Source organism: Pelophylax lessonae, assembly GCF_965119305.1.
Source record: "Pelophylax lessonae genome assembly, chromosome: 11".
Classification (NCBI taxonomy): Eukaryota; Metazoa; Chordata; class Amphibia; order Anura; family Ranidae; genus Pelophylax; species Pelophylax lessonae.
Genome location: NC_138778.1, coordinates 9,392,212 through 9,414,505, shown reverse-complemented (window position 1 = coordinate 9,414,505; position 22,294 = coordinate 9,392,212). Strand labels below are relative to the sequence as shown.

General features: G+C 45.6%; 1 protein-coding gene across 1 annotated transcript in view; it reads right to left on the bottom strand.

The window, feature by feature from the left end:
* The window catches only part of LOC309566985 (cytoplasmic polyadenylation element-binding protein 1-B-like), a gene marked incomplete at both ends in the record, with an annotated part of 53,461 nt that extends 33,360 nt beyond the window's left edge, over window positions 1–20,101 (bottom strand). The window contains 3 exons of the mRNA XM_082272305.1: window positions 2,529–2,732; window positions 13,990–14,146; window positions 20,048–20,101. Coding sequence (XP_082128431.1) covers window positions 2,529–2,732; window positions 13,990–14,146; window positions 20,048–20,101 — 415 coding nt within the window. The remainder of the gene's footprint in view (window positions 1–2,528; window positions 2,733–13,989; window positions 14,147–20,047) is intronic.
* Window positions 20,102–22,294: the final 2,193 nt, after the last annotated feature.

Genomic DNA, 22,294 nt, shown 5'->3' with positions numbered 1-22,294 from the left:
CAACATTTTTTACTCCAACATTTGTTCCCTTATAGATATACCCTGAATGCATTTATCTCTGAAGAAGCGAGCGCATAGCTCGCGATACGCGTCAGATCAGGATGCAATATACTCTATTATTATTATGGAATTACAATATGTTATTAAGGTTACCTTTGAAACCAAGCTGTATTACAAGATGTATACCCATATGTGATATATCATTATTTACGCTGTATATTGTTCATACTTTAGCCAGTGGGCTACTTCAATATGCAAACTAGTGTATGATACTATTCATCACTTCTACAATGTTTTTATATATCGCAATAAAAGCTTATTCTATTACCTACCTACCTCAGCATTTTAATTCCAGCCACTAGCACTTACCTCATTCAAAGTCCCACGGGCCAATCTCTTTTGTTTGTAGGAATATTGGGATGGAGGTGTGCTATGGAAGTCACTAGACCATTTCCCCGTTGCTTTTATATCATTAGATGGGTCACAAGCAGAAGGAAGGAGGTCCTGATTCCTCCATATAGATCTTTATATCACTAGATGGGTCACCAGCAGGAGGAAGGAGGTTCTGATCCCTCTATATAGATCTCTATATCACTAGAGGGGTCACAACTCTGCAGTAGTTGCCAAATAAAATAAATAAAATAAACTAGACAACCATGTTTTGGGCTGCATGGTAAAATAAACTGGGACACACCATTAGAAGGATTACTAACAGAAGGAAGGAGGTCCTGATTCCTCCATATAGATCTTTATATCAGTAGATGGGTCACCAGAAGAAGGAAGGACGTCCTGATTAGGGATGCACCGATCCGATATTCGGAACGGATATCGGCGACGATATGGCCATTTTAGATGGATCGGGGGATCGGTAACATTGACCGATCCACTGGCCGATCGGGTTTTTGCTTGGTAACGGCTCAGCCTTTCCTTACTAGGTGCAGTAGTGGTATGGGATGGGAGCCGCTACTTCCTGTATAGGGCCGGCTCACAGGCGGAGTGATATCAGATGCACTCCGCCTGTGAATGGAGGAGCCATACACATGAAGCAGCGGCTTTGCTCTGTACTGCAGCCGCATTCTTTATGTGTAGCTCCGGATCGGTTCTGGTATTGGTATCGGCGATTTCACAATGCCAGATATCGGTATCGGGTCCAAAAAAGTCGGATCGGTGCATCCCTAGTCCTGATTCCTCAGTATAGATCTTTATATCACTAGATAGGTCACCAGCAGAAGGAAGGAGGTCCTGATTCCTCTGTATAGATCTTTATATCACTAGATGGGTCACCAGCAGAACGAAGGAGGTCCTGATTCCTTTATATAGATCTTTATATCACTAGATGGGTCACCAGCAGAAGGAAAGCGGTCCTGATTTCTCCATATAGATCTTTAAAGAACTAGAGGGGTCACCAGCAGAAGAAAGGAGGTCCTAATCCCTCTATATAGATCTCTATATCACTAGAGGGGTCACAACTCTGCAGTAGTTGCCAAATAAAATAAACTAGACAACCATGTTTTGGGCTGCATTGTAAAATAAACTGGGACACACCATTAGAAGGATTACTAACAGGGGAAGGAGGTCCTGATTCCTCCACATAGATCTTTATATCACTAGATGGGTCACCAGCAGAAGGAAGGAGGTCCTGATTCCTCCATATAGATCTTTAAATCACTAGATGGGTAACCAGCAGGAGGAAGGAGGTCCTGATTCCTCTATATAGATCACTATATCGTTAGAGGGGTCACCAGCAGAAGGAAGGAGGTCCTGATTCCTCCATATAGATCTTTAGATCACTAGATGGGTCACCAGCAGGAGGAAGGAGGTCCTGATTCCTCTATATAGATCTTTAAATTACTAGATGCTTGCTTTGTGCACTGGTCCAAATCATTATTATGTTATTATTATTACTATGGGATTATGGTGTGCGGTTGTTTTTCAGGGGTTGGGCTTGGCTCCTTAGTTCCAGTGAAGGGAACTCTTAAGGTGTCAACATACCAAGACATTTTGGACAATTTCATGCTCCCAACTTTGTGGGAACAGTTTGGAGATGGCCCCTTCCTGTTCCAACATGACTGGGCACCAGTGCACAAAGAAAGGTCCATAAAGACATGGATGAGTGAGTTTGGGATGGAGAACTTAACTGGCCTGCACAAGTCCTGACCTCAACCCGACAGAACACCTTTCTTTATAGACCTTGCTTCGTGCACTGGTGCGCACTGCGCAACCATGTTGGATCAGGAAGGGACCATCCCCAAACTTAGAGAACACTGCGAGCCAGGCCTTTCTTTTCAAAAACAGTGCCCGACCTCACAAATGCACTTCTGGAAGAATAGTCAAACACTCCAGCTGCAAAGGGTGGGCCAACTCAATATATGACCCTACGGACTAAGACTGGGATGCCATAAAAGTTTGTGTGTGTCCCAATACTTTTGACAATATAGTGTATTTTCGAATTGAATGCATTTACAGAATTATGATTTATTTTTAGTCTTCCAATCAGCGAGCCTGCCCTTTTCCAGACAGCATCTTACCTGACTTGGTTACTGATGGTGTGCTAGGCTGCCCAGAAACATCATGGTCCAGAGAGCTCCACAATCTGTCCCAGCCAGTCAGGCCAAGAAACTGAAGGCCAAGGCATGAGTTGTCTGTGTCAGGAAGGCCAGGAGGGGATGGATCTTGGGATGTAGGGAAGAGCACTCTGCTTGCTGTAGCTCCCTCTATATGAGGATAGTCTGCTTAGAAAGAGAAAGAAAAAGATGATTCCAGTGAACATAAAGAAATCCTCACCTGCAACAGGTAGCATGCACTGCCTAATAACAGATACCCACACCCTCGTATTCTGCTTTGCCTGCTATGTTGAGAGCTCAGCAATCATTGCCTTATTGCCATACAATGCAGTCCTGAGAAACGGAGAAGCAAAACTTCCATATAGATTATTTAGCTATATAAAAAATAAGCATTGTCATGCGCACATAAACAATGATACTGTGCTTCAGGTGGCTTTGCCTTCATCTCTCTCACACATTGTTCAGGATCAGCCTTTCTCAGCCTTTATACCCAAGAGAAACCCTTGAAATTCTATTCAAATCTCAGAGAATCCCTGGTAGAAACCAGTTCATCTGGGTCAGTGAGAGGAATGCCCCTTACATTGTTGGTCAGTGGGAAGAATGCTCCTTACACTGGTGATCAGTGGGAAGAATGCCCCTTACAATGGTGGTCAGTGGGAGGAATGCCCCTTACATTGGTGATCAGTGGGAAGAATGCCCCTTACATTGGTGATCAGTGGGAAGAATGCCCCTTACATTGGTGGTCAGTGGGAAGAATGTCCCTTACATTGGTGATCAGTGGAAAGAATGCCCCTTACATTGGTGGTCAGTGGGAGGAATGCCCCTTACATTGGTGATCAGTGGGAAGAATGTCCCTTACATTGGTGATCAGTGGGAAGAATGCCCCTTACAATGGTAGCCAGTGAGAAGAATGCCCCTTACATTGGTGGTCAGTGGGAGAAGGATGAGGACACACTGAAGGAGCTCTCTCTGAGAACCAGCTTTTTTCAAGCATGGACCTTGCCTTCAAGCTTGGCCCAGGAACAATGCCTGGTCCTGATGACACGGGGCCTAGAGAGGAGGAGGAGGTGGAGGACCTGACTGTGGGTCCAGGCCTTGGTGAGGATGCAGATGTCTTCAGCCAGAAGATTGTTTTAGATAATTTTAGGGCGATTGGAGGAGCTGAAGAAAAACAAAGTTTTGAAGGCTGAACACAAATCCTTCAGAGCCAAGTACTGCAAGGCCTCGAGTAAAAATCGTACAGCCATGAAGCCTGAGTTACAGGAATTGGAGGAAAAAGTAAAGAATCAAACTTTATTATTAGAGAAGTTGAAAGCCAGAAGTGGAGCATTTAAAGAAAAGTTTGATAATGAGAGGAGATTTGCCAGACAGACAACAGCATGTTCTGTGGATCAGCAGCCTCAGGTAAGGGATGACCTGGCTCCATCTTCCTCTGCACCTCTTCCCCCATGTCAGTCCTCGGAATCGCCAGCGGCAACCAGCCAGGGAGATGAGAGCCAGCATGGAACCCTGACCTTCATCCAGCAGATGGGGCCACCCGAGAGCAGACAAATTTGCCTTTTCTGATGATCCATGAGAAGTCCCTGAGGATGGAAAGAGGAGATACAAACCAGCAAAGCCAGTACTGGTGGAGAAATCCCAGTACACCATGCTGCCTTCCAACATGTCCGCCCTGCCTGCTGTGGTGGATGGTGTCCCAGGTAAGAAGCAGGAAGAGAAGGAGCTCTGCAAACAGCTGCCTGTTGGACATTCTTGCTGTGGAGAAACCCAGTGCAGACATGCAGGGAAAACCCCTGACAGAGGTGTCACCAGACCATCAGAGCAATGTGGATGGACCTGCATCAAACACCCCAGGCATGGATTTTGCTGGTTCTGCTGAGACCACTAGTTCCTCCACAAGCAAGATGGCTGCCAGCTTCAGAGAGTCTGCTTCACCTTCACCTGAGCCTCCCAGTGTTCCAGAGCTGATTGACCATTATTAATGTTGCCAGCATTAAATATGTAAGAAGTCCTGATAATTGCCTTATTTTTGTTCAGTGAGTTTTACTACTGGGATTTTATTTTTGCAAGACACCTGGCTTAATACTTTGGCCGATGTCCACCTAGCAAAAAGGGAGTGGAGGTGCAGTCCCTCTATTTGGTCCCTTGCAGCTGAGCCTTGCAGTCGAGTTGCGGTGCTTTTTAAAACCAATATGGTAATGTGCCGGCAGGTAATTGAGGTAGAAATGGGGAGTTGCATGGTCTTAGACGTCTCTGTTAGGGGGCTATTCTGTGCCTGCGCCTGATCAATGTCTATGGACCGCAGTCACAATGGGACAGGAAATGCCTCCTCACAAAGATCAAGCCCTTCCTTTTTACATCTCAGCAGGTTGTCTTTGGAGGTGACTTTAGCACCATAATTAGGCCTGAAGACAGAAGAGCCTCCATAGACAGGCTGGGTTAGGATAGCGTTTTTCTTAGAGATATGGTTAGACAAGCAGGCCTGGTAGATGTGCACATTAGGCACTGCCTTGGTAGCACAGGATTCACGTTTCGGAGAGGGAATAGTCAGAGTAGGATAGATAGGTTTTTTTTAATGTAGAACTCCGCTTTCTCGGCTCCTGAGTGGAGGGAGGTGGAGTTCTCTGACCACTGTATGCTGTGACTCTGAATGCCTCGGACAATGCACCCACGGGAAGGGGTACCTGGAAACTGAATTCGGCTCTCCTGGAAGATGTAGGGGTAAGACAATCTTTTGAGGAATTTTTTCAGGCACAGGTTTCTATTCTGGACTTTTGCAGCAGTAAGTCAGAGTGGTGAGCTTGTGAAACAAAGGGCGATTGGAGTTTTCAAGGCCATAAGTAAGAAGAAGAAGTTTGGTATGTACATTGCCTATCAGCATTTGCGGAGGAAGCTTGCTCATCCTGTCTCGTATGGAGATCATGGGGAGATCTCTGAGGTGAAGCTTCTTCTTAGGAAGCGTCAATACGACCGGCATGCCTACTTGGTTCTGGAGAGTGATTATGGGAAATATCACTCGCCTGATCCTTACCAGAACTGTAAGCAAGGCATAGCAGTTAAGACGGTCATAGGTCTGAGGGATAGTATGGGTTCCCTGGTAAAGTCCAGATCAGGGATCCTGGAGATCTTCACGTCATATTACACAGACCTTCTGAGTAGGAAGTACCTTAGTCAGGACAGGATGGAAAGCGTTCTGGATTCTACTCCAGGATTGGGAAATAATACATTGCCTTTGATGGATTTGACAAAAGCAATTTCAGTGGATGAGGTAGTTTGTGCTATAGAGAAGCTGGCTACCAAAAAAATCGCCCGGGCCAGATGGGTTGACAGATGAATTTTATAGGTGTTTTTAGTCCATTCTGGATCCCTTTTTAGCGGAGGTTTAGAAAAGCTGTCTAGAAGAGGGTTTGCTTCCCCCCAAATGAGGCAATCCGCTGTGATTCTTCTGTCAAAAGGTAAAGACCCCTCAATGATTGAGAACTGGTGCCCCATCAGTCTTCTCAATGTTGATAGAAAGATCTTGGTGAAGATTCTTTTTTGGTGCTTGTCGTCAGTAGCAGGTGATTTGTTGTCCAATCATCAGCAACTGCTCGGTCCAAGGTGGTACAAGTACCTTTTCAGCAGTTATAGCTGTCTGGGAGTCTTTGGAGTGATGCAGGGCTGCTGGATGGAGAAAGTACTTGCAGGCATTGGATCAGGCAAAGGCTTTTGATCGAGTCTATCATGAGTACCTGTATTTTCTACTTGGTAGATACAGCCTGCAGGGGAGGTTTATAGATTGGCTGAAAACCATGAAAAGAGTAAAGTTTTCTGGATGGGAGAGGAGGGTTAAGATTTTGAACTTCCGGATGCCTTCCCAGAGTCCAAGCTGGAAATTAAGGTGTTGGGCATCAAATTTGGTCCTGGTGACTATGGTCATTGAAATTGGGAAAGCAGGTTGGTGGATGCCAATGCCAAAGTAGCAAGCTGGAAGAAATGGAAACAACTTTCCTTGAGGGAGAAGGTTGGCTTGATCAAGACTTACCTTACACCGATCTTTTTATATGTCAGCTTTGTTTGTATCTTGCCGGAATCTCTCTATGCAAGGGTGTACAGCTGCTTTTTCCAACTGTTATGGGGAAATAGGCTAAACCTGATCAAACGCAATGTAACTTACCTGTCCAGACGGGAGGGTGGCCTAGGAATTGTCAACCCTATAGTTTTCCTTTCTCTGCTTTTTAAAGTACAATCTTGGTAATATGTTAGCAGAGACCCTACCGGCATGGATGGGTATTTTTCAATTTTAGTTTAGGCCTTTTCTATGATGTTGGGAAGATGGTGGGCCAGTGAAAAGTCTGAGAGTCCAACATGGCAAGATTTCGGCTTGTGTTGCCCTGTGTCTGAAAATACTTCGGCAGTGGCAGGTGACAGTGGAGGATATCAAGTCCCTCCCCAGGAAGCTTCTGGAGAAGAGGATTTTGGGCTCTGTTTTCAGTGTGTCACTGGCCTTAAGGGATTGGCCAAGCTCCGTAGTGGGGGTGGGGGGGTTTGCATTTCATCAATTTGGGAAGAATCCTTTGAAGTTTAGGGATCAAGCCTGGCTCACTTTCCATGGAAGGCTCTATGCTAGAGGGAACCTGAAGCATCGCCCTGTGGATGATCGGGATTGTCCTAGAGCAGAGCATGTTGGCCATGACCATTTTTTGCTCCAGTGTCCCTTTAACAAAGAGGTGTATAAAAAGGTGGGGAGGGCTCTAGGCATCCCCTTTCAGTATCGCATGAGTTATGCAGAGTGGGTGTACAGGGCATTACCAACTCGCTGGGATTTTGATTTGGATACACTTTTCATAGTTAGTATAGTTGTCCGTTCCTTCACGTGGAATGAACCGTGCCAGATTACCCTGCGGAAGAAAGTCCTCCCTGTCGAGGTGGTGGTGTACGATATTCTGGGTGAGGTTGGGAAGATTTGGGGTCTTGAGAAGGGCAGGGAGCCTTGAGCGGTCTGGATAAGGGCATGGAGGAATATCATACCTGCCTTTGGTGAACTGTCCATCTCTTTCTCATGATATTTCTTTCACTCCCTTAGTTTTTAGTTGGTTAATATCTCCTTTTTTAAGAAGGGCTGCATGCATAATGGAGGTGGTTTTGTTTCTTGACCTCACAGGTTGGATGTCTGGTGTGGTGGTGTGAGTCTTACTAAGATTATTTTCCCTGGTATGACATGTTCATGATGTGAGTTTTGCTTTTGCTGTAAAGCCATTCTTTGTTTCAGAGCAGAATTTGCTATATATTTTTTTCCCCTTTTCATGTAAATATGTATATATTTATTTATGTATATTGATTTTATGCTTATTGATTGCAAGACCTTTAATAAACAAAATTGGGAAGAATGCTCCATACATTGGTGGTCAGTTGGAAGAATGTTCCATACATTGGTGGTCAGTTGGAAGAATGCTCTTTACATTGGTGGTCAATGGGAAGAATGCCCCTTACATTGGTGGTCAATGGGAAAATTGCAACGTACATTGGTGGTCTGTTACATTGGTGGTCAATGGGAAGAATGTCCCTTACATTGGTGGTCAATGGGAAGAATGTCCCTTACATTGGTGGTCAATGGGAAGGGTGTCCCTTACTTTGATGTTCAGTGGGAAGAATGTTCCTTACGTTGGTGATCACTGGGAAGAATTCCCTTACAGGCTGGGAGACCTTAAGGATCTAGTATATTCAGTCCAAAACCTAGCCGGCTGTTACTTGTAGTTCTCTCAGGAACACTAACTAAAAAAATAAAGTCTTACAAAAGGTTCCCAGAAAAAAACAGCTAAGAACGGATTCCCAGCAGGGAGCTAGGTTCTACTCCTAAACTAGACAGAAACAAACTGGATCCTATAGCAGAGTGAGTGGGTGTCTGCCTGCAGGGACTGCCCCATAGGCGTGGTAAAGCTTTTTCCTGCCTAGTGTACTACTCCTGTAGGGGGCAGCATAACCAATGGTCAAGAAGAATATGGAGCTGCGTCTGTCAATGAACGATAGAGAAAAGATAATTGGTGTCATGTTGCTGGCTCTGCCAGGTGGCACTGGACCAGGGACTATGCCGGCACCATAAGATGGCAGGTCAACCAGTCACAGCTTGAGTAACCCATAGCAAGCTCTGGAAGGCTCCATGAAACCCTGGTTAAAAATGGCTGTTCTTGAAAGAATCTAATGGTGGACATCACCACTGGACCAGTGTTTGCTTGGAATTCAGACAAAAGATTGGTGTATGAAGCACTGCTTACTAGAGAACATCATTATCCAATCAGAGAGTCTAGCATTTACATACTTTTGCCTAAATGATTTTTAATGAACCAGGTATAGCCAGGGCCAGCTACCATGGATGGTCCGAATATTTGATTTATCTACTTCTGCTGTATACTTTGGCTGTCTGTCCTAGTCCTAGCTTGTCAAGACAACCTCTTATATTAAAATTTAGGAGGGCAATATTCCACTCTGCTCATCCATCGTGGAGTGGAAAGAGCTGAATATTGAAAAGATTTATCTCGCAGCCATAGCCTTCACTTTCTAGGCCAAGTTTATTGCAGGAATGGAGAAGTCAGGGTCAACAACAGAAGTAAAAGAGTAATTGCCTTGGCAATGAAAAGGTTTTAAGCTTTACTGCTAGAACACCAGAGATAAGCAAAGCTGTTAAAGCAGATCTGTTAATAAAAAGCATCACTAGATACATCGTTGTCTTCTGAGCCGTTCCCAAATGTGCCCTAGTGGCAAATACAAGCTTAAATGAAGACATCGAAGTTTATAATCCTCTACAATTTTAGATTTTTACCACCTTGGCTCCGGAAGGTTTTACTCCCTTCGTGACCAGGGCAATTTTTGCTATTTAGCACTGCACTACTTTAACTGCACAGTCATGCAACGCTGTATCCAAACAAAATTAATATATACAGGGGCATCTCATAATATTAGAATTTCATCAAAAAGTTAATTTATTTAATTCACTAATTCAATTAAAAGGTGAAACTCATATTTTATATAGATGCGCTGCATCTGAGTGATATATTTCAGGCATTTCTTTTTTTATTATTTTGACACCCAAAAATTCAAAATCCCTGAAAATCAGAAAATTACATAAGACCAATAAAAAATAAAAATGTTTAATACAGAAATGTTGGCTAAAGCCCCGTACACACGTAGCGATTGTCGGCCGTAAATATTCGGCCGCCTAACGATCGGCCGATTGTCGGCTTGTTAGTATGATGCTTCCGACAACCGACTCCGACTTTTCGGCCGAACAGAATCGGGTGTGCAGGCATTAAAATTTTTGTTGGCCAACACCAGAACGGCCGATTGTTTGCCTGTCAGTACAGAATTCGGCCGACAAACAGCCGATTAGCAAGACTGGGCATGCTCAGAAAAGAAAAAACACAGGGAAAGTTAACCATTACATGACATCACTTCTGCAGTCGGCTGTTGTTGGCCGACAAAATTCATGTGCAGTCTTTTGCAGTTTTCAGCCGACAGGACAGCGCCGGACAAAAGACGGCCGATCGTTCGGCCAACATTCGGTACGTGTGTATGGGGCTTTAGTGAAAAGTCTGTCCATGTACAGTATAGGATGCACTCAATACTTGGTCGGGGCTCCTTTTGCATGAATTACTGCATCAATGCGGTGTAGCATGGAGGGGATCAGCCTGTGGCACTGCTGAGGTGCTGTGGAAGCCCAGGATGCTTTGATAGCGGCCTTCAGCTCATCTGCATTGTTGGGTCTGGTGTCTCATCTTCTTCTTCTTGACAATCCCCCACAGATTCTCTATGGGGTTTAGCTCAGTCGAGTTTGCTGGCCAATCAAGCACAGTGATCCCATGACCATGTGACCAGGTATTGGTAGGTTTGGCAGAGTGGGCGGTGCCAAGTCCTGCTGGAAAATGAAATCAGCATCTCCATAAAGCTGGTCAGCAGAGGGAAGCATGAAGTGCTCTAGAATTTACTGCTAGAGGGCTGCGCTGACTTTGGACTTGATAAAACCCAGTGGACCAACACCAGCAAAGGACACGGCTCTCCAAATCATCACTGACTGTGGAAACATCACACTGGACCTCAAGCAACTTGGATTCTGTGCCTCTCCGCTTCTTCTCCAGACTCTGGGATCTTGATTTCTAATCAATCCACAGTCAGTGATGATTTGGGGAGTCGTGTCATCTGCTGGTGTTGGTCCACTGTGTTTTATCAAGTCCAAACCTTTCTTTTTATTGGTCTTATGTAATATAAAAATTTCTGAGATACTGAATTTTGAGTTTTCACTATCTGTAAGCCATAATCATCAAAAAAAAAAAAAAAAGCTAGAAATCCATCACTCTGTGTGTAGCGCATCTATATAAAATATTGGAATTTTTGAACTGAATTACTGAAATAAATTAACTTTTTGATGATAGTCTAATTTTATGAGATGCTCCTCTACATATTTTTTCACACAAATAGAGCTTTCCTTTTTGTGTTTTTTTTTTTTTTTTTTTTATTAAATAAATGAAAAAAGACAGAAAATTTTGAAAAACAAACAATACTTTTTACTTTCTGCTATAAAACATATCCAAATAATCCAATAACAAAATTAAAAAATCAAATTTCTTCATAAATTTTGGCTAATATGTATTCTTACTTCATTACTTACTTACTCTTACTTTACTTGGAAAAAAAAAAAAAAAAACAATGAGTGTATATTGATTGGTTCCAGCATCAAAAAACTATGATATAGAATATAATATATATATACTGTACATACTGGAATTTTTATTTTATTTTATACTAGTAATGGCGATGATCAGTGACTTATAATAGGACTGTGATAGTGCAGCGGGCAATTTACTGACGCTAAAACTGGGCCATACATTATACAGATTTCCTTTAGATTTACCAAATCCATATAATATGAGGTCACACCAAACACTTACAATTTGTATGCAGTCAGGCCGGCCCTTGCACTACAAGTTGAAAGTAAATTGAACATCGGTGGGGGTAGTGCAGGTGTGTTACCCCCCCCCCCCCCAAGAGGGAGCTCTAGCGTCAAACTCCTGTGTTCTGGAAATACACATAATTACCAAAAATATTGAGTTGGCCCACCCTTTACACCTATAACAGCTTCAATTCTTCTGGGAAGGCTGACCACAAGGTTTAGGAGTGTGTCTATGGGAATGTTTGACCATTCTTCCAGAAGGGCATTTGTGAGGTGAGGCACTGATGTTGGACGAGAAGGCCTGGCTTACAGTCTCTGCTCTAATTCATCCCAAAGGTGTTCTAGTTGAGGTCAGGACTCTGTGCAGGCCAGTCAAGTTCCTCCAACCCAAGCTCGCTCATCCATGTCTATTTGGACCTTGCTTTGTCCAAATCATTTGGTGGAGGGGGGATTATGGTGTGGGGGTTGTTTTTCAGAGATTGGGCTTGGGCCCTTAGTTCCAGTGAAGGGAACTCTTAAGACGTCAGCATAACAAGAAATGTTGAACAATTTCATGCTCCCAACTTTGTGGGAACAGTTTGGGGACGGCCCCTTCCTGTTCCAACATGACTGCGCACCAGTTCACAAAGCAAGGTCCATAAAGACATGGATGAGCGAGTTTGGGGTGGAGGAACTTGACTGGCCTGCACAGAGTCCTGACCTCAACCCGATAGAACACCTTTGGGATGAATTAGAGCAGAGACTGCGAGCCAGGCCTTCTCATCCAAAATCAGTGCCTGACCTCACGAGTCTCTACTTTAACCACTTAAGCCCCTGAGGATTTTCCTGCTAAACGACCAGGGGGTATTTTGCGATTCGGCACTGCGTGAATTTAACAGACAATTGCGCGGTCGTGCGACGCTGTATCTAAACTAATTTGGCGTCCTTTTTTTCCCACAAACAGAGCTTTCTTTTGGTGGTATTTGATCACCCGTGCGATTTTTACTTTTTGCGCTATAAACATAAAAAGAGCGCACATTTTGCAAAAATAACAATATTTTTCACATTTTTTTATATGAAATTCCCCCCAAAAAAATGTAAAAATCTAAATTTTTTAAAATTTTCGGCCAATTTGTTTTATGCTACCTATGTTTGGTAAAAAAAAAAATCGCAAAAAGCGTATTTTGATTGGTTTGCGCAAAAGTTATCGCGTTTACTAACAAAGGGCAAGATTTTTGTCATTTTTGTTGTTTTTTTTTTTAACGCGTAATGGCGGCGATCTGCGATTTTTTTTGCGGGACTGCGACATTGTGGCGGACAGATCGGACCCTTGACTGACATTTTTGACACTTTTGGGGTTACCAGTGACATTACTACAGTAATCAGTGCTATACATATGCACTGTTACTGTAAAAATACACTGGTAGTGAAGGGGTTAACTTTATTTGAGAGGGAGGGGCTGTGTGTGTCCCTAGGGTCGCGATTCTTACTGTGATTGGCTGTGGCTTGAGGTGTAAGGACACTGATCAATGGTTCTACATAGTAGAACCTTGTGATCAGTGTCTTTACACCGAGGAGAATGACAGGCAGCTTGTTTACATAAGCCGCCTGACTTTCTCCCTCTCCCCCGACGATCGCCGAGTGACCGGCGGACATTGGGTCCGCCGATCACACGGTCCGCGGGCGCGCGCTTGCTCCCCAGACCCTCCCAGGCTAGTGACGTTAATTAACGTCACTCTGCCTGGCCGGGGCTGACCGCCGCAGTAAATTTACTTGCGGCGGTCGGCAAGCGGTTAAAGTTCATGTGCGTGTAAAGGCAGGCGTCCCAATACTTTTGGTAATATAGTGTATCTACGGCAAGGGTTTTAGGTTCAGTCCTCAGTCATGGGTAAATGCCATTGCAAGAGAGTGTTGGTGTTTCCATGACTGCAATCTTGTATAGCCATTCGCTTCTATGGACAGCTGTTCAGGCCACCTATGGCTTCCCAGGCATAGGAAACCACCGGAGTTTCACGCTTAGACCTCCCTTGCAACTACTAATGTCTGTGTTCACATACTCAAACGAACCTGGACATCACTGCTGAAGTCCTAGAGCAGTGATGGTGAACCTTGGCACCCCAGATGTCTTGGAACTACATTTCCCATGATGCTCAGCTACACTGCAGAGTACATGAGCATCATGGGAGATATAGTTCCAAGACATCTGGGGTGCCAAAGTTCACCACAACTGTCCTATAGCAGTGATGGGGAACCTTGGCACCCCAGATGTTTTGGAACTACATTTCCCATGATGCTCATGCACTCTGCATTGTAGTTGAGCATCATGGGAAATGTAGTTCCAAGACATCTGGGGTGCCAAGGTTCACCATCACTGACCTATAGTAATAGGCAGATAATGAGATAGTCTACACGTGGACAGCCAACCAATACTGATTGATACGTTTCCGAGGATTGATCCTTTTACATATTGGATGATTTTATATCACACACACAGAAGAGTACCTTGCAGGGGGTCACATTTACCATTGGCCTTGGGAGTGCTGTGAACAGAAGTGGCATCCAGTAAGCCGGCCAACATGGCATTTATCAGCCCGTAAATATCTGGATTGCTACATGTAGAAAGAGGCGGAGAGTCAGAAGGGCGTCCCCAGCAATCCTTTCTTCTCCAAAAATCATCCTTCTGCAAAAAAAAAATTAACCACTTAAGGACCGAGCCTATTTCTGACACTTGTTGTTTACAAATTAAAAACAGTCTCTTTTTTTTTTTTGCTAGAAAACTACTTAGAACCCCCAAACAGACCCTAGAGAATAAAATGGAGATCGTTGCAATATTTTTTATCACACCGTATTTGCGCAGCGGTCTTCCAAACGCAATGTTTTTTTTTTAATTCACTTTTTTGAATTAAAAAATAAGAAAAACAGTTAGCACCATTTTTTTTCTATAATGTGAAAGATAATGTTACGCCAAGTAAATAGATACCCAACATGTCATGCCTAAAAATTGCGCACGCTCGTGGAATGGCGACAAACTTTGGTGCTTAAAAATCCCCATTGGCGACATTTTAAAAATTTCTACAGGTTATCAGCTTAGAGTTACAGAGGAGGTCCCAGGCTAGAATTATTGCTCTCGCTCTAACGATCGCAGCAATACCTCACATGTGTGGTTTGAACTAGTAATCGACCGATATCGGTTTTTCGTTGCCGATACCGATATTTTGGCCATTGCATATCGATATTGGCCGGCAGAGAGGACAGAACTCCTCCACCAGATCCTCTACATGTAGCCATGGAGAGACTCATATCTGCCCCCTGTCTCAGCAGAGAGGACAGAACTCCTCCACCAGATCCTCTCCGTCTGCCCCGTCTCAGCAGAGAGGAGGACAGAACTCCTCCACCAGATCCTCTCCATGTAGCTGCGGAGAGGCTCTTATCTGCTCTCTGTCTCAGCAGAGAGGAGGACAGAACTCCTCCACCAGATCCTCTCCATGTAGCTGCAGAGAGGCTCATATATGCCCTCTGTCTCAGCAGAGAGGACAGAACTCCTCTGCCAGATCCTGCGCCTCTACGTGCAGCCACAGAGTCTCATAATTGCCCCCTGTCTCAGCAGAAAGAAGGACAGAACTCCTCCACCAGATCCTCTCCATGTAGCTGCAGAGAGGCTCATATCTGCCCCCTGTCTCAGCAGAGAGGAGGACAGAACTCCTCCGCCAGATCCTCTCCATGTAGCTGCGGAGAGGCTCATATCTGCCCCATCTCAGCAGAGAGGAGGACAGAACTCCTCCACCAGATCCTCTCCAAGTAGCCGCGGAGAGGCTCATATCTGCCCCCTGTCTCAGCAGAGAGGAGGACAGAACTCCTCCACAAGGTCATGCACCTCTCCGTGCAGCTGCAGAGAGGCTCATATCTGTCCCCTGTGTAAGCAAAGGAGAGGACAGAACTCCTCCACCAGGTCCTGCACCTCTCTGTGCAGCTGCAGAGAGGCTCATATCTGCCCCCCCCCCCTTTCCAGCAAAGAAGAGGACAGAACTCCAACAGATCCTGCGCCTCTCTGTGCAGCCGCAGCACCCCCTGGTCTCAGCATTCAACAGAGTCCGGCAGCTGACTCCAGCCCTCCTCTGGTCCTCCTTCAGACCCTGCACTTTCTCCTTCCCATCTCCGCTCCCATCTTTTGCCCTGCAGCAGCACAACATAAGGGGTGGGGGGATGGACACTGTGATGTAAGTGAGGGTGGGGGACTCTTGACTTCTGATGGTGAATATAGAATGTCCTGCCTTATCCTACAGACCATTGGATATATGTCCCGCCTTATCCTACAGACCATTGGATATATGTCCCGCCTTATCCTACAGACCATTGGATATATGTCCCGCCTTATCCTACAGACCATTGGATATATGTCCTGTCTTACCCTACAGACCATTGGATATATGTCCCGCCTTATCCTACAGACCATTGGATATATGTCCTGTCTTACCCTACAGACCATTGGATATATGTCCCGCCTTATCCTACAGACCATTGGATATATGTCCTGTCTTACCCTACAGACCATTGGATATATGTCCTGCCTTAACCAACAGACCATTGGATATATGTCCCGCCTTATCCAACAGACCATTGGATATATGTCCTGCCTTATCCTACAGACCATTGGATATATGTCCTGCCTTATCCAACAGACCATTGGATATATGTCCCACCTTACCCTACAGACCACTGGATATATGTCCCGCCTTATCCTACAGACCATTGGATACATGTCCTGCCTTATCCTACATACCATTGGATATATGTCCTGCCTTATCCTACAGACCATTGGATATATATGTCCTGCCTTACCCTACAGACCATTGGATATATATGTCCTGCCTTACCCTACAGACCATTTTATATATTTCCTGCCTTACCCTACAGACCATTGGGTATATGTCCCGCCTTACCCTACAGACCATTGGGTATATGTCCCACCTTACCCTACAGACCACTGGATATATATCCTGCCTTATCCTACAGACCATTGGATATATGTCCTGCCTTATACTACAGACCATTAGATATATGTCCTGCCTTACCCTACAGACCATTGGATATATGTCCCGCCTTACCCTGTAGACCATTGAATATATGTCCTGCCTTATCCTAGACCATTGGATATATGTCCTGCCTTATCCTACAGACCATTGGATATATATGTCCTGTCTTACCCTACAGACCATTGGATATATGCCCTGCCTTACCCTACAGACCATTGGATATATGTCCTGCCTTATCCTACAGACCATTGGATATATGTCCTGCCTTACCCTACAGACCATTGGATATATGCCCTGCCTTACCCTACAGACCATTGGATATATGTCCTGCCTTATCCTACAGACCATTGGATATATGTCCTGCCTTACCCTACAGACCATTGGATATATGTCCTGCCTTACCCTACAGACCATTGGATATATGTCCTGCCTTACCCTACAGACCATTTTATATATGTCCTGCCTTACCCTACAGAACATTGGGTATATGTCCCGCCTCACCCTACAGACCATTGGGTATATGTCCCGCCCTACCCTACAGACCATTGGATATATATCCTGCCTTACCCTACAGACCATTGGATATACTTTATGTCCTGCCTTAACCTACAGACCATTGGATATATGTCCTCCCTACCCTACAGACCATTTGATATATGTCCCACCTTACCCTACAGACCATTGGATATATGTCCCGCCTTACCCTACAGACCATTGGATATATGTCCTGCCTTACCCTACAGACCATTGGATATATATGTCCTGCCTTACCCTACAGACCATTGGATATACTTTATGTCCTGCCTTATCCTACAGACCATTGGATATATATCCTGCCTTATCCTACAGACCATTGGATATATATCCTGCCTTATCCTACAGACCATTGAATACATGTGCCCGCTTATAATGATTTTAGTGTATTTTTTGTGATATCATTTTGATATTCTTGTGGGGGGCCCTGTCAGATAGGCTGTGCAGGGGCCCCAGGATTTCTAGCGGCAGCGATGAGCGTACGCCCCGTGTGAACGATGCCTTAGTAGGAATTTAACAGGAATTTTGTAGGCTATGTTGTGTTTATGTGGAATGATAATGATTTATGTGGGTGATAATGATTTTAGCGTATTTTTAATACAAATAGTAATTTTAAAAACATTTGGGCAATTATTCCTGGGATTGTACAGGCCCCTTGATTTATTTATTTATTTTTACTGAACCCCCAGATCAGACAGGACCCGTGCCTTACCCTGCGAAGCTTCACAGCGTGGCATGCCATCCTGGAGGGGTTGGACTGCCTTTGCAACCTCTATAACACACAGTATATAATAATAAGTGTCCCCCCCCCCATATGAACACAGTATATAATAATAAGTCGTCCCCCCCCATATGAACACAGTATATAATAATAAGTGTGCCCCCCCCCATATGAACACAGTATATAATAATAAATGTGCCCCACCATATGAACACAGTATATAATAATAAGTCGTCCCCCCCCCATATGAACACAGTATATAATAATAAATGTGCCCCCCCATATGAACACAGTATATAATAATAAGTGTGCCCCCCATATGAACACAGTATATAATAATAAGTGTGCCCCCCACATGAAAACAGTATATAATAATAAGTGTCCCCCCCCCCATATGAACACAGTATATAATAATAAGTGTGCCCCCCCCCCATATGAACACAGTATATAATAATAAGTGTGCCCCCCACATGAACACAGTATATAATAATAAGTGTGCCCCCCACATGAACACAGTATATAATAATACGTGTGCCCCCCCCCCATATGAACACAGTATATAATAAGAAGTGTGCCCCCCCCCCATATGAACACAGTATATAATAAGAAGTGTGCCCCCCATATGAACACAGTATATAATAAGTGTGCCCCCCATATGAACACAGTATATAATAATAAGTGTGCCCCTCCCCATATGAACACAGTATATAATAATAAGTGTGCCCCCCCCCATATGAACACAGTATATAATAATAAGTGTGCCCCCCCATATGAACACAGTATATAATAAGTGTGCCCCCCATATGAACACAGTCTATAATAAGAAGTGTGCCCCCCACATATGAACACAGTCTATAATAATAAGTGTGCCCCCCCCCATATGAACACAGTATATAATAATAAGTGTGCCCCCCTCCCATATGAAGTGTGCCCCCCCCATATGAACACAGTATATAATAAGTGTGCCCCCCCATATGAAGACAGTATATAATAAGTGTGCCCCCCATATGAACACAGTATATAATAATAAGTGTGCCCCTCATATGAACACAGTATATAATAAGTGTGCCCCCCCCCATATGGACACAGTATATAATAAGTGTGCCCCCCATGTACAGTATATAATAAGTGTGCCCCCCCATATGAACACAGTATATAATAATAAGTGTGCCCCCCCCCATATGAACACAGTATATAATAAGTGTGCCCCCCATATGAACACAGTATATAATAATAAGTGTCCCCCCCCCATATGAACACAGTATATAATAATAAGTGTGCCCCCCCCCCATATGAACACAGTATATAATAATAAGTGTGCCCCCCATATGAACACAGTATATAATAAGTGTGCCCCCCCCCCCCATATGGACACAGTATATAATAAGTGTGCCCTCCCATATGAACACAGTATATAATAAGTGTGCCCCCCATATGAACACAGTCTATAATAAGAAGTGTGCCCCCCACATATGAACACAGTATATAATAATAAGTGTGCCCCCCCCCCCATATGAACACAGTATATAATAATAAGTGTGCCCCCCCCATATGAACACAGTATATAATAAGTGTGCCCCCCCATATGAAGACAGTATATAATAAGTGTGCCCCCCATATGAACACAGTATATAATAATAAGTGTGCCCCTCATATGAACACAGTATATAATAAGTGTGCCCCCCCCCATATGGACACAGTATATAATAAGTGTGCCCCCCATGTACAGTATATAATAAGTGTGCCCCCCCCCATATGAACACAGTATATAATAAGTGTGCCCCCCCATATGAAGTGTGCCCCCCCCATATGAACACAGTATATAATAAGTGTACCCCCCCATATGAACACAGTATATAATAATAAGTGTGCCCCCCATATGAACACAGTATATAATAAGAAGTGTGCCCCCCCCCCCATATGGACACAGCATATAATAATAAGTGTGCACCCCCCCCATGTACAGTATATAATGTGTGACCCCCCATGTACAGTATATAATAAGTGTGACCCCCCCCCCCATGTACAGTATATACAATAGGTATATATTAGTCTATATAGTAGACCGGTGATGATTACGGGGAGATCTTGCAGCGCGCACATGGCGGCGGCTCCTCGGCAGCTCTTCCTCCGCGCTCAGCTCAGGCCTGGGAAAACACGTGACCTCCCCAGGGATTAACCCCTGCTCCGCTGCAGGCGCACATCAACCAATCAGAGGCCTTCTCTGTGCACAGTGCGATATTCTGTGCCCCGACCTATCCGACCATTAGGAGGAGATCCAGCAATAACTTACCATGGGCGGGGCCATGGGCCGGGACTCCCGCACAGCACAAAGCTCCGCCTCCATCCCCTCCTCTTCTCTCATTTACTTTTCAATAACAAGCAGCACGTGGTGTGTCCCCGTACTGTGCTGGGGGAGCACTTATTGGTGTAATGCAGGGGGAGCACTTATTGGTGGGATGCTGGGGGAGCACTTATTGGTGGGATGCAGGGGGAGCACTTATTGGTGGGATGCTGGGGGGAGCACTTATTGGTGGGATGCTGGGGGAGCACTTATTGGTGGGATGCAGGGGGAGCACTTATTGGTGGGATGCAGGGGGAGCACTTATTGGTGAGATGCTGGGGGGAACACTAATTGGTGGGATGCTGGGGGGAGCACTTATTGGTGGGATGCTGGGGGGGCACTTATTGGTGGGATGCTGGGGGAGCACTAATTGGTGGGATGCTGGGGGAGCACTTATTGGTGGGATGCTGGGGGAGCACTTATTGGTGGGATGCAGGGGGAGCACTTATTGGTGGGATGCAGGGGGAGCACTTATTGGTGGGATGCTGGGGGAGCACTTATTGGTGGGATGCTGGGGGGAACACTAATTGGTGGGATGCAGGGGGAGCACTTATTGGTGGGATGCTGGGGGAGCACTTATTGGTGGGATGCAGGGGGAGCACTTATTGGTGGGATGCTGGGGGAGCACTTATTGGTGGGATGCTGGGGGAGCACTTATTGGTGGGATGCAGGGGGAGCACTTATTGGTGGGATGCAGGGGGAGCACTTATTGGTGGGATGCTGGGGGAGCACTTATTGGTGGGATGCTGGGGGAGCGCTTATTAGTGGGATGCTGGGGGGAGCACTTATTGGTGGGATGCTGGGGGAGAACTTATTGGTGGGATGCTGGGGGAGCACTTATTGGTGGGATGCAGGGGGAGCACTTATTGGTGGGATGCTGGGGGAGCACTTATTGGTGGGATGCAGGGGGAGCACTTATTGGTGGGATGCTGGGGGAGCACTTATTGGTGGGATGCTGGGGGAGCACTTATTGGTGGGATGCAGGGGGAGCACTTATTGGTGGGATGCAGGGGGAGCACTTATTGGTGGGATGCTGGGGGAGCACTTATTGGTGGGATGCTGGGGGAGCACTTATTGGTGGGATGCAGGGGGAGCACTTATTGGTGGGATGCAGGGGGAGCACTTATTGGTGGGATGCTGGGGGAGCACTTATTGGTGGGATGCAGGGGGAGCACTTATTGGTGGGATGCTGGGGGAGCACTTATTGGTGGGATGCTGGGGGAGCACTTATTGGTGGGATGCAGGGGGAGCACTTATTGGTGGGATGCAGGGGGAGCACTTATTGGTGGGATGCTGGGGGAGCGCTTATTAGTGGGATGCTGGGGGGAGAACTTATTGGTGGGATGCTGGGGGGAGCACTTATTGGTGGGATGCTGGGGGGAGCACTTATTGGTGGGATGCTGGGGGGAGCACTTATTGGTGGGATGCTGGGGGGAGCACTTATTGGTGGGGGGATCAGTGATCACTCATGGGGGGGCCTGCAATATACTGGAGGACCAATCATTGGCAGGAATGCTAAAACATCCTGGGGGGGGGGTCACTCATTGGAGAGGAATGCTGGATTATACTGGGGGGTCAGTGATCACTCATGGGGGGATATTGCAATATATTGGAGAACCACCCATTGGCTGGAATGCTAAAACATCCTGGGGGGGGGGGGGTCACTCATTGGAGAGGAATGCTGGATATTTCTGGGGGATCAGTGATCACTAGTGGGGGGGGGGGGGTACTGCAATATACTGGTTCTCATTGGCAGGAATTCCAAAACATCCTGGGGGGGGGGGGGTCAATGATTGGAGAGAAATGTTTCATACTGGGGAATCAGGATCACTCGAGGGGGGGGGGGGGGGATCTGCAATATACTGGAGGAACACTCATTGGCTGGAATGCTGAGACATCCTGGGGGGGTCACTCAATGCAGAGGAATGCTGGATCATACTGGGGGGTCAGTGATCACTCATGGGGGGCGGGGATGATGCAATATACTGGAGGACCACCCATTGGCAGGAATGCTGAGACATCCTGGGGGGGGGGGGGGGGGGGTCGCGCATTGGAGAGGAATGCTGGATCATGAAGTTCATGTCCCTGAAGTTGGTGTTGAAAGCAGAATAATGGGCATCGCAGTTTGTTGTGTATGGGTTGCGTAGCCGCAGACCAGTCAGGGTGCCCATGCTGACCCATCTCCACAGCCAAAAG